At 35.3% G+C, this 14,025-nt stretch overlaps 2 protein-coding genes across 2 annotated transcripts; one reads left to right on the top strand and one right to left on the bottom strand.

The window, feature by feature from the left end:
* Positions 1–210: 210 nt before the first annotated feature.
* Positions 211–5,006, bottom strand: LOC128225141 (60S ribosomal protein L3-like). The gene is made up of 8 exons (XM_052935182.1): positions 4,956–5,006; positions 4,626–4,818; positions 3,740–3,908; positions 3,211–3,346; positions 2,837–3,023; positions 2,100–2,458; positions 764–883; positions 211–311 (listed from the first exon to the last, which is right to left on the bottom strand). Exons 1-8 carry the CDS (start codon positions 4,956–4,958, stop codon positions 267–269), a joined length of 1,212 nt encoding a protein of 403 aa, XP_052791142.1. The 5' UTR covers positions 4,959–5,006; the 3' UTR covers positions 211–266.
* Positions 5,007–5,154: 148 nt separating this feature from the next.
* LOC128245277 (NADH dehydrogenase [ubiquinone] 1 beta subcomplex subunit 10-like) lies at positions 5,155–13,316 on the top strand. Its single transcript, XM_052963424.1, has 4 exons — positions 5,155–5,343; positions 10,496–10,637; positions 11,118–11,257; positions 12,594–13,316. Exons 1-4 carry the CDS (start codon positions 5,247–5,249, stop codon positions 12,710–12,712), a joined length of 498 nt encoding a protein of 165 aa, XP_052819384.1. The 5' UTR covers positions 5,155–5,246; the 3' UTR covers positions 12,713–13,316.
* Positions 13,317–14,025: the final 709 nt, after the last annotated feature.

Genomic DNA, 14,025 nt, shown 5'->3' with positions numbered 1-14,025 from the left:
ATTACTTCAATGGCGATTTCGAGAAATCGGGGCCAGCAGTTAACAATGTTTAATAACAATTATCGCAATAAACAAGTGATATTAAACTTCACTAGAGCTGTGGTTAGCGCACTAGCTTCTCATCTAGGCGACAAGGGTTCGATTCATGGCTTGGGCGCCTGAGAATTTGTTTTCCTACGGATATACTCCAGTTTGAGAACAAACAACAACCATTTTTCTTGTCTTTATTCTGAACACCACATTGACAGAACAATGAATGTACAGTTCTAGGCAGTGGCCTCGGCCTTGACAGCATCCTTCTTGAGGGGACCCTGGAGAAAGAAGTGGATTATATATTTTGTACTTGTGCCCACTAAAAAAGTACTTGATAACGTTTATTAAGCCACAATCAAGTTGGCAAAGTCGGACCACATGCTTACTATTGCCAATACATTTAGTAAACTTTTTTCCTCGTCTTCAATATTAACAGTGAACACGCATAATGGGAAAGAAAATTAGCATTATTAGTGATTAGAGATACTAGAAAATTGAGCATTTTACTAGTGATTGGCATAAGCATACGCCAGCACTAGTAAAATGCTCAATTTTTTAGTATTTATAGCAATGCGAACACTTATTAGTCCATACTAAAGTTCCAATTTTGTTGACTGAGCGACTCGCATTAAATTGAATTGCACTTTACTACAACAACGAGGTATTTTCATATAGATAAATATTGGAACATGCATGTGTCAAGAGACTCAAGACTATTAGACAAACGTACCATGAAAGCTTTCTTTTCCTCGATGGTCTGGAAACGTCCGTGTCCAAACTTGCTCGAGGTGTCGATGAACTTGAGATTAATCTTTTCCATCTGCCTCTTCTTGTGGGAGGCGAGCAGAGACTGAAAAACAGAGGATAGTGTTCAAAACATAAGTTAATCGATTTTTAGTCTTACATTTTTTTTTTAATTACACAAATAACTAGAGCTGTCACAGGAGTGACGAATACCCCCAAATGCCGACTGGACACAGGAATGGCAAACCATTCCTTTGAAAAGAGGCCATAACTCCAATGTTACTGCACACTGCATCTTCTTTTATCATGCATGTATTGTTTTATTTAAATCTGTTGAGTAATTTAGAAGTTACACTGCTGACAAGAAAAACTAGCCTTTCATTAGTTATCGTCCGGAAACCGTTTTTCTACTTTTAGTAACAGTGACCTTGGCCCCACCAGCCCCAATATCGAACTTGACCTGTATCTTCTGATGTTACACCTGTGTACCAAAAATTGTTCAAATCTGTCTAGCCTTTCATGAGTTATCGTCGGGAAACCGTTGTTCTATTTTTAGTAACAGTGACCTTGTCCTTGGCCCAACCAGCCCCACTATCGAACTTGACCTGTATCTTCTGATGTTACACCTGTGTACCAAAAATTGTTCAAATCTGTCTAACCTCTCATGATTTATCGTCCGGAAACCGTTTTTCTATTTTTAGTAACAGTGACCTTGACTTTGGCCCCACCAGCCCCAATATCGAACTTGACCTGTTTCTTCTGATGTTACACCTGTGTACCAAAAATTGTTCAAATCTGTCAAGCCTTTCAGGAGTTATCGTCCGGAAACCGTTTTCTATTTTTAGTAACAGTGACCTTGGCCCCACCAGCCCCAATATCGAACTTGGCCTGTATCTTCTGATGTTACATCTGTGTACCAAAATTTTTTCAAATCTGTCTAGCCTTTCATGAGTTATAGTCCGGAAACCATGAAAACCGACAGACAGACCGACCGACCGACAAGCTCACTCCTATATACCCCCTTCAAACTTCGTTTGTGGGGGTATAATTAATTAAAACCTGCATACTTGTATAAACCTGCATACTCGTATTTTAAGAAATGCCAATTGAAAAATAGTGGAGGTTTTCTGTTTAAACAAGCGAGTATAGTACTTGTTACAGTCTGGCATCAGTAGGAAGGCAGCATGGTTCTAAAATCATGTGCTTTTCATGTGTCCCCTGGCAGGGGGACTAACCATGTTCTTCATCATTAACTACCAGACTGAAAAGCTACTATAAAAAAATGTATCTTCAAAAACCTTTCAGTTATTAAGTATTTATACCTTTCTAAGGGTCAGAACCCTCTTCTTGGGTCCAATGCAGCATCCCTTGATCATGATAAAGTCGTTGTTGACTTCACCGTAGTGTGGGAAGCCACCAAGAGGGGTAACTGTCTTGTCAGTAGGGTCGTACTCAGTGGCGGCGTTGTTCTTGACCACCTTGCCGTCCTTCTGGTGAATACCATCACCGATCCTGTAGATCTTCTTGTTGATCTCGGTACGGTGGTGGTAGCCTTTCTGACCGGCTCTAGCCACAGTAAACTGCACACGGCTAGGATGCCAGGCACCAATACAGGCAACCTTGCGCAGACCCTTGTGTGTCTTCCTTGGCAGCTTCTTGCAGTTCCATCTGGAGGTTACACCTGGAGAACAAACCAATCCCAGTCAGTTACGATTCATAAAATGATGGCAAAGTGCTCATGAATAACCTAATAACTTTGTAATACAAGGCATCAGAAGGAAGGCAGCATGGTTTAATAATCACAATTTTCATGTGTCCCCTGGCAGGGGGACTAACCACGCGTTTCATCATTCACCCATTCTTAATAAAAAATTGTTACAGCAACTTGGATTTCAATTGTAAAGTAAAGGATCAATATCATTCATTATTAATAGTAATGTTTTACTTGATAATAATGCCTGCTAATGATCAAGTTATTTAATCCGGCTGTACATTTTTTTTTAAATCCGGCTGTACATTTTTAAAATGTCAATATTTTATGTCAAATTTTAAAACCTACCCTTGAATCCTCTTCCCTTGGTGACACCTATGATGTCAATGTTCTCATCCTGAGCAAAGACGCTCTTAATGGCGACAGATTTTTCCATGTTTTCACGGATAAAGTCAACCTTGTCCGAGATGGAGCCACCGTTGACCTGGACCTCCATGATGTGAGCCTTCTTTTGACGCTTCTTCATCAATTTGGTCTGCAATAGTTAGTGAAAACAAGTTATATAACTGATGCAATAACACTAAAGCATAAAATGGTCATCAGTAAAATTTCATTGATTTCTGATTCTTTGGCAATTAAGAAAATGTTCTGTACAGCATAACTACTAATCAAAAAAGCATTAATTCTAACTTGACCCTAGATCAATACAATATTTTGTGTACCTGGGTGTGGCAGATGGCCCTAACCACAGTGCAGTACTTCTTGATCTTGACGAAGTCTCTTTCAATTTCCTTCTTGCCAGCATCATCCTGCCATTTCTGGCTGGCCTTCTTGAATGCCTTCTTCTTGGACGCATACCTTTGTTGGGGGTAAAGAGGGACATGCCAAGTCTCATCATGATATCATGAGAGGAGAACTGACATTCATTGGCTCTTATTCGACATGAAATGCCGGGAGGAGCCAAATATTAAAAACTCGACAGTCCATTTGACTGGAGGAGCATAGCAAATATTAAAACCCTCGCTGATATTTCTATCAGTTGGAGGCTTAGAAAAGACAAAAGCCTGAAACAAGATCATACCAGCAGTATCAAATATAAATAGAGTTATTTGCATACTTATACAAACTTTAACCATATCATTAGAAAGATGTGAATTTTACATGTTAACAGCTTTCTACTTTGCACTCAAACACAACTCCTGATTATTATTTAACTCAAGAATTTTAAGATATATTGATAAGATTTTATACCAGTTCTTATAGAATCGCCTCCTGCACTCCTCACTCAAATGTTCAGCAAAGATAGTCTTGAAGGACCTCAGACCACTGGGGGTCTCGATGTAGCCAACACAGCCAATCACCATCATCGGGGGCGTCTCAATGATGGTTACGGCTTCTACTATCTCCTTCTTGTTGGACTCTGTGAGTTTTGAAATGATGCAGATACAATCACAATGTCAATGATGGCTAGATTAACAAAAAAAATATATTCGGTAGAATAACACTATTTGGAAAGTTGTCATATCAAGAGAACTGATTTTATCTCGGTGCATTGATGTGCAGATCCGATTTTCTGTAGTTGTAAAACTCAATATTTTATAAAGACGAAGACCAGTTCTAATCCACTTCAATGCTAATATAAAACAAGGTTGAAACACAAGTACTTTTTCTGGCCATTTTATGAAAGACACTTAACAATTTGGGAAAAAATTGCGTCCTGAAATTAACCTTTGTAAGAATGTTTGCCCTCTTTGCCAGGCACATGCGGTAAAAATTTCATTGTCAACACTAATACACCAGTCAGTTGTAACCACGCCCCCAGGTCCGGGGGTATACTGTGGAAATGGGCTGTGTTTTAACCTTTCAGGTGGCCCCGCAGTGCCGGGTGAATGCGTTGGTTTTGCCTTCGCTTTGAATGGGCCTTACCTAGGGTTCCTGGGGTGCAAGGGCATTTGGCAGGGATTTTACCATCTGTTCGTCCCCCAGTACGTAGATTTTAGCCGGGGTTGGCTGGACCGAAAGTTAAAAGTCCTCGGACCTGGGGTGTGGGGGGGTCGTGGTTACAACTGAATGATGCATAACTGAATATACTCAACATCGATCATGTTTTACAGACTATGTAGCATAATGTACTTACTGGAGCCAGGTCTGTCGACTTCACGGACAATATGGGTCATGCCAGCCTTGTAGCCAAGATATGCTGTCAAATGTGGTGGGGCAGATTTGTTGTCCTTTGGGAAAGACTTAACTTTGCCCCTGTGTCTCCTTGCACGTTTCTTGGGTAGAAACCCCTTCGATCCGTGACGGGGCGCAGAGAACTTTCTGTGCGACTAAAATATGGAAATAATATCATCATCATGTATTGAATGTAACAATGAAGCAATATAAATTTGAACTTTAAAGCAATGTCCATTATAAATCTTAGATTATATGGATACAATTTCAGAATATAATTTTCGCGTCTTACCATGATGAATGCGCGATGGAAAAGGAAATCACGTGACGTTTATTTTACGACATCATAAATCGTGAAAAAGAAACGTACTTGTTTTTAATTTTTATGATACATTCCCTTCCATTTGATATAATTGAATTATTTTCTTGTTTTAAAGGTTCCATAACACATTATACGATTTTAGACAATAAGAATGCATAGTCGTTAAAAAGATTTGAACACTTTACGGCAAAACATTGCCGACCTTGGTCGGGTTGAGGATCGTCGTCGGCTTTCTACTGAATAATCCGTTCCGAGTCAACAATGGCAGACGACGAACATGAAACAGATCCAATTAATTCTCGTTTATATGAAAAACAACAATTTGGCACATTGGAAAAATTCAGTTCCCTAATTAGAGGTTATTATTTGTACTCAAACACATTCGAACCTGTTTTTCTTAATGCTATGTTAGATCCATGTTACACTATACAACTCATCATGACATGATTATCATTATGACATTTCTTCGAGGTGGTGTATTTGTAACAATATAACAAATAATATCATGTTCTGTGGATCTGATTGGCTGGAACCTGACTGCTATTTCGGGCGTCACTGTGAGGGGCACTTAGTCATTCTAAAATGCCGTCCAGGCTTTTTTTTTAATGATGGTTAGCCTGGACGTCATTCATAACAAAATTCGTAAACATGTTCAAAATGCCGATCAGAATTTGGTCGCACATTTATTGAAATTATTCCAATTTAGTCTATTTAAACAAAAAAAGAACACTGTACCTGTTAAAAGTAATCCTTTTTACACCAATTGCACTATATATTATAAAATAATCACGTTCCGAATTGTTAAAACAACATACATTTTCAAACACCATCAAAATTCACCAAACACCATTGTTATTGTTAACGAATGTAGCCGAGAATATCCAAATGCATTTTCTTTTCTCTGCTTAAGGTTACACATGACTATTAGTTACTTTAGTACAGCTTAGTACGAGCTGTAGTGTCATTGGCAGTAGTTTTGTTAAGGTAACATATTGTAAACCTGTAAATTATTCAAAAAACAATTAAGAATGAAGTGTTTACAAACATTTATTACTTTTGTTAGCATATTGGAACAAGGACATTTAGTTTTTGCAAAATGAATCAAATAGCAATATCATTAAGTTTGTGGAATGTTATCATGCAAAGTATGGGAAGAATTTTCATTTGCATGCATGGTATTTTTTTCAGTTCGTATCATTATTTTCTATTCTTGTAATTTACCCCTCATTTGCGCTCACTTGGATGTCTTTGAACTTTTGTATGCTTAATATTCCTTTGTTTGGTTTCTTTAAAGCATCCAGATTCTGACACACAACAAAAAACTTTTTTAAGTACTACTTGTCACAAACTTGTGGTAAGAGCAACCTCAGGTACCAACTGGTGATTGTACGAGCTCTCTCCTCCCTACCTTTTTCCTACCAGTAGGCGAGTAAGTTTTCTGGTGTTACCCAGTGAACGACCATTTGTATGTATGTTGACAAAAACCTGCCATGACGGTTTGAAATTCTGCAATTATTTGGAGGTTTTTGATTGCCATCTTTTGACATAAAAACATTTCTACATTTCTTTCCCCTTTCCCACACGCACCTAGTCTCCCGTCTAAAAACGACCATACATTATAAATACTATATGAGTGCTTTTACTTTGTATGACAGAAATTAGAATACTGGGTAAAATTACCGGTTTGCCTTTATAAGCTTTGTTAAATTTTATAGCATCTCTTTGAACCGCTGGCGTGTTCACGTCACCAACTGGGCATATGACCTTCTATAAGATGACATTTTAAATGTAAAGTCGGCGAAGATTGCACAAGTGTCCCATAACAACCCGAGGCATATTCTAAGGGCATGAAGGCCAATTCTCACACAGAGTCCCGGCTTTGTCATATTTTAACCCCTTAAACACATAAGCATTACTTCTGTTTACCAATATAGTTCTTTAAAAAAACACACAACAATTCTAACTCTAGTTGTTTTCCTATAAGCTTTAAGCTTGACGATAAAACACACTCTAGTCGGGAAAAAAGCAAACAACAATGTTCTGTAATTATGTTTTTCTATCAATTCCTTTAAAAATAGTAATTTCCTGAAGATTCCCTTTAGTTGAGTTTTGTATAGGTTTTCTGATGTGAGGAATAAGGTATTTGTTAATATAAATATCATCATGAAACATCTGTTCTAGCGAAACTATATATATACACATAATAAATTGATAAGTCAGCAAAATCTCTGATTATTGTAAATTTGGATTGTCGTGTTGAAGTCAAATTTTGATTAATAGGTTACACAATAAAACATTTTGATTCACTTAGTGTAACAATGCCGTTGATATACATGTTTTTTTTTTAATATTTAGTCTTATTTTAAATACATGTGTATAATAGTATGCATTGTCCACATTGCCCATAGAAGAGTTTGTAAATACATCTTGGATCCTGTATGTGACGATAAATGTTTTTCAAATTCATTAAGTACAAAAGTGTGGTAACTGATAATGATAGTGTTAGGGGAAGGTAATCCATACTAAAAATACTACTTCAGATTGAAACCTTAAAGTATAGTTGTGTGTAACCTTTTTTCTTTTTGGCAGTAAGAAAGCTCCTGTCAACTGAAATCAGGTATTTAAATTACTTTTTTGAAGAAATAGCTTGTGAATTTGCAAAATGGATATTGTTATTGATAAGAATTAATGTATTTATTGGCAGTCTTAAGCAACATAATACAAATGAAGACCATTTCATTTCATAGACAGTTTTTACATGTTTACGAATTTTGTTATGAATGACGTTCCAGGCTAACCATCATTAAAAAAAAAAAGCCTGGACGGCATTTTAGAATGACTAGAGGGGCACTCTGCAGGCAGACACTCCTAATTCTAATGTCCAATGTGTTGCTATGTACACAGATCACCAAAACTTAAGCTAGCTTAATAGCCAGACAGTATTATTAAGTGATCCTACTTATCCAATACCTCGTTACGAGAACACAGAGTTCTAGTTAATTGCCCTTTATTTTCGTACATAATTCTGTCTGTATCATTACCATGACCTTTTCTATATTTTCTACACCCTTTGAACAATATTAACGGCAGTGCATACTGTAATAAGTACCAATACTTTTTCTTTCTTTTAAAAATGAAAAAAAAAGTGACGAGGGGCTTTCAAAATAACAGTGAAAAGACTGATGTCTTGACTCACACAGGTAGCAGTGCATTTTCAATGAGGCCTAAAAAAATATTTTTGTTTCCACTAACTTGACCGGCCCTATAATTTCCTCCAGACCCTTAATTTTTTTTAGTTTTGATTGAGATGTGGATTGTAATTAGTTTTTTTTCTAAATAAACAAATTTATTTGAGTGAACATTTAAAATTTGACCATTTTATATTAAAACTTTCTACAATAGTGATATAAAGAGGATCTCAAATGAGTGTTCATTTTGTATCGAATCTTTTAAACAAGTTCATTTTAAAACAATAAGACATAGGTTAGGCTCTGCACACTATAAAAGCAATAGGGTTGGCACCTGTTTCCGAGGTAAGGTCAGGTAACTCTAACAAGAATTATTTTTTTAGGCCTAAGGAACTTTCTTATTGAAATCACATCTGTCACTTTTTAGTGCTGGAGGGTGAGCTATTGCGAAAGGAGCCTGTCCCTTTTTATCAGTCATACTTGGTCAACATTTACCCTAAACAACTTCTTTTCCTAAACCACTGAACAATCCTCCTACAATATACATGTACATAATAAGGTCCAAACAATAATATGTGTAGTTAGGGTATCAACTTGTCCAAAAAACAGGTAGGGTGCGTAAGCTTCTTTAAAAAAAGTTATTAAGCTTTATGAAAGAACATTATTGTTATCATTAGGGAAAGGCATTAAAATAATCTTCAGTATAGTACTGAATATGCCAATTACCGTAACTAATTGCAATTATGGACAGTCTCTGTAGATAGCTGATCGTCATTCTACATAAACTAACATAAAGATTTTTCATGTATGACACAGTGGCGGATCCAGGATTTCCTTATTATAAACATATAAAACTTTTTTTGAATGCATTATTTTAATCATATAATGACATGGAATTAACATTTGTTGTCGCTGTCAATGATGTTTGGCAGATCAATTGAATTAAAAACATAGCATTCACTGATATAAGATAAACCTTTCACAAAAAATTATATCATGAGAAGAATTGAACCGAGGTCGCCGAAATTGAAACCAAACTCGTTAGCCACTCGGCCACCTGAGATACACAGATGTGAAGTAGAATAAATGCCTCATAAACCCACACTAACAGTAACTTAAGTTTTTTTTATTGCACTCAGCGATACTGTACTTTGGATGTCATTGTCATTTAAGTTAACTGAAGTATAAACAACTTGACAACAAATTCCAGAAAGGGTTTCAAATAAGTTATTCTGAATTAACTTACAAAGGCTCTTGCATGATTCCAAGAACTGGACGTTAATAAAGGCCAAAATGGAAAGTTTCATGGCGGCAACGTTTTGAATTTAAACTTTTGTTAAATGTATGTCATGCACAAACATACCTTGTTGACACACAATGACATTATTAAAAGCAACGAAGAACATAAACTGTGCACATGTTAACAGTTTAAAACAACTTATATGTCTGGTATAGGATATATTCTGAAAACAGTAAACTAACCCGTATAACTGCAGCCATATTTGTTTACTTTCAATCAGCTGTCTATGTAAAATGTGGCGCGGATTTATCATTGTCGAATGTTTGGGCCCCGATGTCATATTCAAGACACTTTTTCGTGTTGTATACTATACAGTATTATACTTTGAAATTGGCTTACCATAAATACTGGAACACGCTAATCAGGTACAATTGTTTACTTGCTCAAATAATGATATAAACTTTGAATTGTGACAACCCCCCCCCCCCCCCCCCCCCCCCAGTTGAGCCGCCACTGTGACAATGATAAAGGAAGATTTAGTGATTTAGACAGATGAACCATGTGTTTGATCATTCTTGACACACAGATTCCTCCATGACTTTTGAAATGTGGATTTATTTTTCACTAAAATAACTAAGGGTTAAATAATACTTGATATTGGTTGTCAAAGTTGCAAAGGCATAGTGCCAAGTTAATCAACAACAAATATTTATCATTTTTTAATCATTATTAAAAAAACGATAAGAATTATCAAATGCGTGGTGCAAACCTTTTTGATACTGCATTATAAAGTGGCAGATGTGATAACAACAAGAAAAATACTTACGTCTACCAAATTATCCTTGATTAAACAAAAATGAAGTTGGCTGAGAGATAAATAATGTTGAAATGAGCATTCATTTTTTAAAAGTTTTTTATTATACCGGTACTGCTTTCTGTATCATGATATGTGATGGGAAAGTTGCGATACGTTTTTTCCAACAATACCCATCCCTTAAGAACATACATCAGAGATAAAAAATTAAATTCAATATTTTATATTATAATGTTATATTATAATGTTCTTCTTTATTTAATTTCAGAAAAGTTGGTGTTGCCATTCCGTAGAGCCGAGCGTCCTGTTTACTACCACAGAAAGTTTGCACGAGTGCCAACAGTCGACCAGTGCCGGATTGATGATGAGATTTGCAAGATGGAAGCAGGGGAACAGCACAAAAGGGACAAGTATGCCCCCTAATACTTATGATTGGTTTAGAAATAAAAAAAAATCCTTCTATGTAGAAACTCTTTTCGGAATAAAATCCTGCTAAACCGACCGACAATATACATAGATTACACAAAGGCAGAACATTGATGCCAAATTTTATGATGATTGCATGAGGACTAATTAAAGAAAGAATGAAAAATAGTTGTGACAAAGGAGTGTGATCTTTTTATAGAATTTCATTCTTTGGAAAAATACATCACACTTAAATATGTTTTGCTTAACTTCAAGCTTCTGTATATTCAGTTTTATTTATACACCTTTATGTGTTAGCTTATACAGTTCAAATTCAAAAAGCTGCCCCCGAATACCTCACTGAAATGGTTTCAACCCTGAAGCTGTCATGTCATTCAACCCTGTTAATAATTTTTGTAATTCACTGTATTATGTATTCACTTGTTAATAACCTACTTTTTTTAAGCCCTTGTTACAACTTGCAGGATGGTGGACATGTGCAAGGTGAAGATTCTGCGTAAACGTCTGTCTGAGTGTAACTGGTACTGGCAGGAAAACAAGTTTGAGAAGTGTAGCGAGCAGAGGGATGGTTTCTACAGCGGAATGGTCAACTATCACTTAAAATGTAAGGACAACGGTTTTTGGCATGTCAGTTTTGGAAATCCTTCATGGGTGGTGCGGTTTGTGAAAGCGTGCTCAAAGTTGTTTCATTGGCTATAGCTTAGTAATGATAGATATTTAAATGAACCTTATTACTTATGTTACCAGAGACTATGCGCACATTTGTATCAAGGCCCATCAATCTGGCTTGATATTAAATTGAGTTATGCATCTTTTTGCCTGATAAAAAAGTTGAGTGCTGGCATGCAATTAAGGTGCTTTTTATGTTTATACAGAAGGTACTATTAAAGTAGATTGTGAGTTTTGGCCAATATTGGCTATTCTAAAAACTAATGACTTTATTATTCAAACATGATGGACAACTTTAAATTATTTCATTTGTTTCAGAGGTTTTTAATTTATGACCTGGTGAATTTGTTACAAACTTTGAATATTAATCACTCACAAAATTTAAGCAATCTCGTCGTTTGTCAGACTTTTTATTTGGAAAGATGTCTGATTCATTATCTTTTGTATATCAAAAACACATGACAAGTTTGTCTTTAACATCCATAGTTTCATGTCCTCATCAGTGTGTTGCATAAGTGAATTAAACAAACATTTTAAATGTATAATGTTAACTTGGTTCTGTTTTGTAGCTTGATGTCATTATTGATTCAAGGCTGATGATAGGTGAAATTTGATTACAATATCTAAAGAAATACATATTGCAGGCATATGAATCCATATGGAGAGTTTGCGGCACAGCTGAAATATTAGCGCAAATGTTGTTTTTGGTGTGACAAATGTTTTCTTCTTTTTTATGATAAAAACAAGCATGGATTTAATTAATTCACCATTTTTTTTAATGTGTACCGACGTTATTTAGTAGTCTGCAGATACAAAACTCATGATAAAAATATGGATTTCAAAGGAAACTTGTATTTGTATTTACTAAAAGAAATGGTATTATTTTATTTTGAAGATCATCAATCAATCAATCAATTCAAATTGATCACGGTTATTCACATGCATTAAAGTTACATCAAAACTCCTCAGTAAATTGATGTATTGAAATTGTATTGTCCAAGTAAAGTTACGATATTTGATATTTGATATTGGAACACGAAAACCCCATTAAAAGATAACATAGACTATCACTAATTATATTTGCAAATGTTGTGTATGGATGAAGGAGTTTTGAAGAGCAGTGGTCTTGTCCTTATGCATACTATTAGGAATGGTACACATGTGTAGACAAAACCTCATGTGATTCAGTTGTAACTGTACCAGTGTCTTCTAGGGTAATTGTGAACTCGAAGGATTTCATGTTTTAACCACAATTTTGATTTGTCCCTCAGATGGTGAAATCGGGCGTACACAGGATGTTTATGAAAACTACATGAAGCAGAAACACCGCATGATTTGGCTACGTAGACGACACGAGGCTGGTGATACCAACGCCAAGTACACTGACTAACGTGGCGCCTCGTGTAGATGTTTCGAATACATAAATATAGGACTTTTAAGAGTGTAATTTGTGCTTGTTAGGTTTATTGTATAAGACATGCATTAATATTTGACATACATTGATAAGATAGCTTTATAAGGTCAAAGAAAATAATGTGTGGTTCTAGTTGCCTGACTTATCTTATTAATAAAAACATATTGAAAATATAAACCATGTGGCACCATTTTTGTACAAGGAGTTTTGGCTTACTTGTATTTTGTTAAGTTCTTGGCAATGTTAATGTCAGAATGTGCATGTATGTAATTCAACAATATACATACTTTGCACACAATTAAAGAAACAGTTGGCAGCAGGAAACACAGAATTATTTCAAGTTTGTCTTATGGTGCTGAACTTAGGTAAGAATTTTTGTGGAGGTTTGAGAAACAATAAAAATAATGATAAAAAAACGTGGCTTGGATTTATTTATCTGTATTAAACACAAAAACTCCAATCTGAATGGAAATATTGCTTTTCTGTTCAAAACTCTATATTCCTTATAATGTTTTAAAATGTGCTATGGTTTATCTTTGCTAAGGATTTGTTAGGGTCACAATAAATTGTGGGAAATGTAGATTGTGTTTTACTGTAATGTCCTGTATAGCTGGGAGTCTATTGGGATTGATGTTCATAATTATTGTTGAAAACTTCCATTAACTTATAATTTTAAGAAGCATTCTGGCATACACGTATTAAAAAAATATGTCGAGTTCACATGAAATTAACAATGGCCTTATGTTTAAACATAAATTTGATATTTTAGGTATATAATAAAAAGAAAAATTGTTTGTTTCAGTGTAAAATAGCATTATATTTCACCTCATGAACACCAAAAGTGAATATTTCACTCATATTATCCTTAAGTGCTTACTTGTTGAAATATATAACGATATTTCACTGAAACAAACAATACTCTATATATTTTGCAGAGTGAGCGACATAAGTTATATATAGTTAAGTGTAGCTATTGTTGTGTACCATATTGTAACTCATAAAAAATGATATAAAAATGACTGAAATTCATGAAATGTTACAGAACATTCATTAACAGTATTTATTGTTCTGACAGAATGACCCTGAAGAGCTTATTATTTACACACAGGTTCAAAACGATATGAACAGGAAAGGTTTCACAAAAATGACATTTATTCAGCTTCAGCTTAGCTAACATAGCCTTATGGCAAGAATTGGTGAAACAGATGGATCAATTATATTGTCTGTCACAAATTCATCCTGACAGTGACACCATAAGTGCATTATGATGGTGCCTATTCATTATTACA

Source organism: Mya arenaria, chromosome 2 (genome assembly GCF_026914265.1).
Source record: "Mya arenaria isolate MELC-2E11 chromosome 2, ASM2691426v1".
Lineage (NCBI taxonomy): Eukaryota > Metazoa > Mollusca > Bivalvia > Myida > Myidae > Mya > Mya arenaria.
This window is presented reverse-complemented; position numbering and strand designations above follow the sequence as displayed.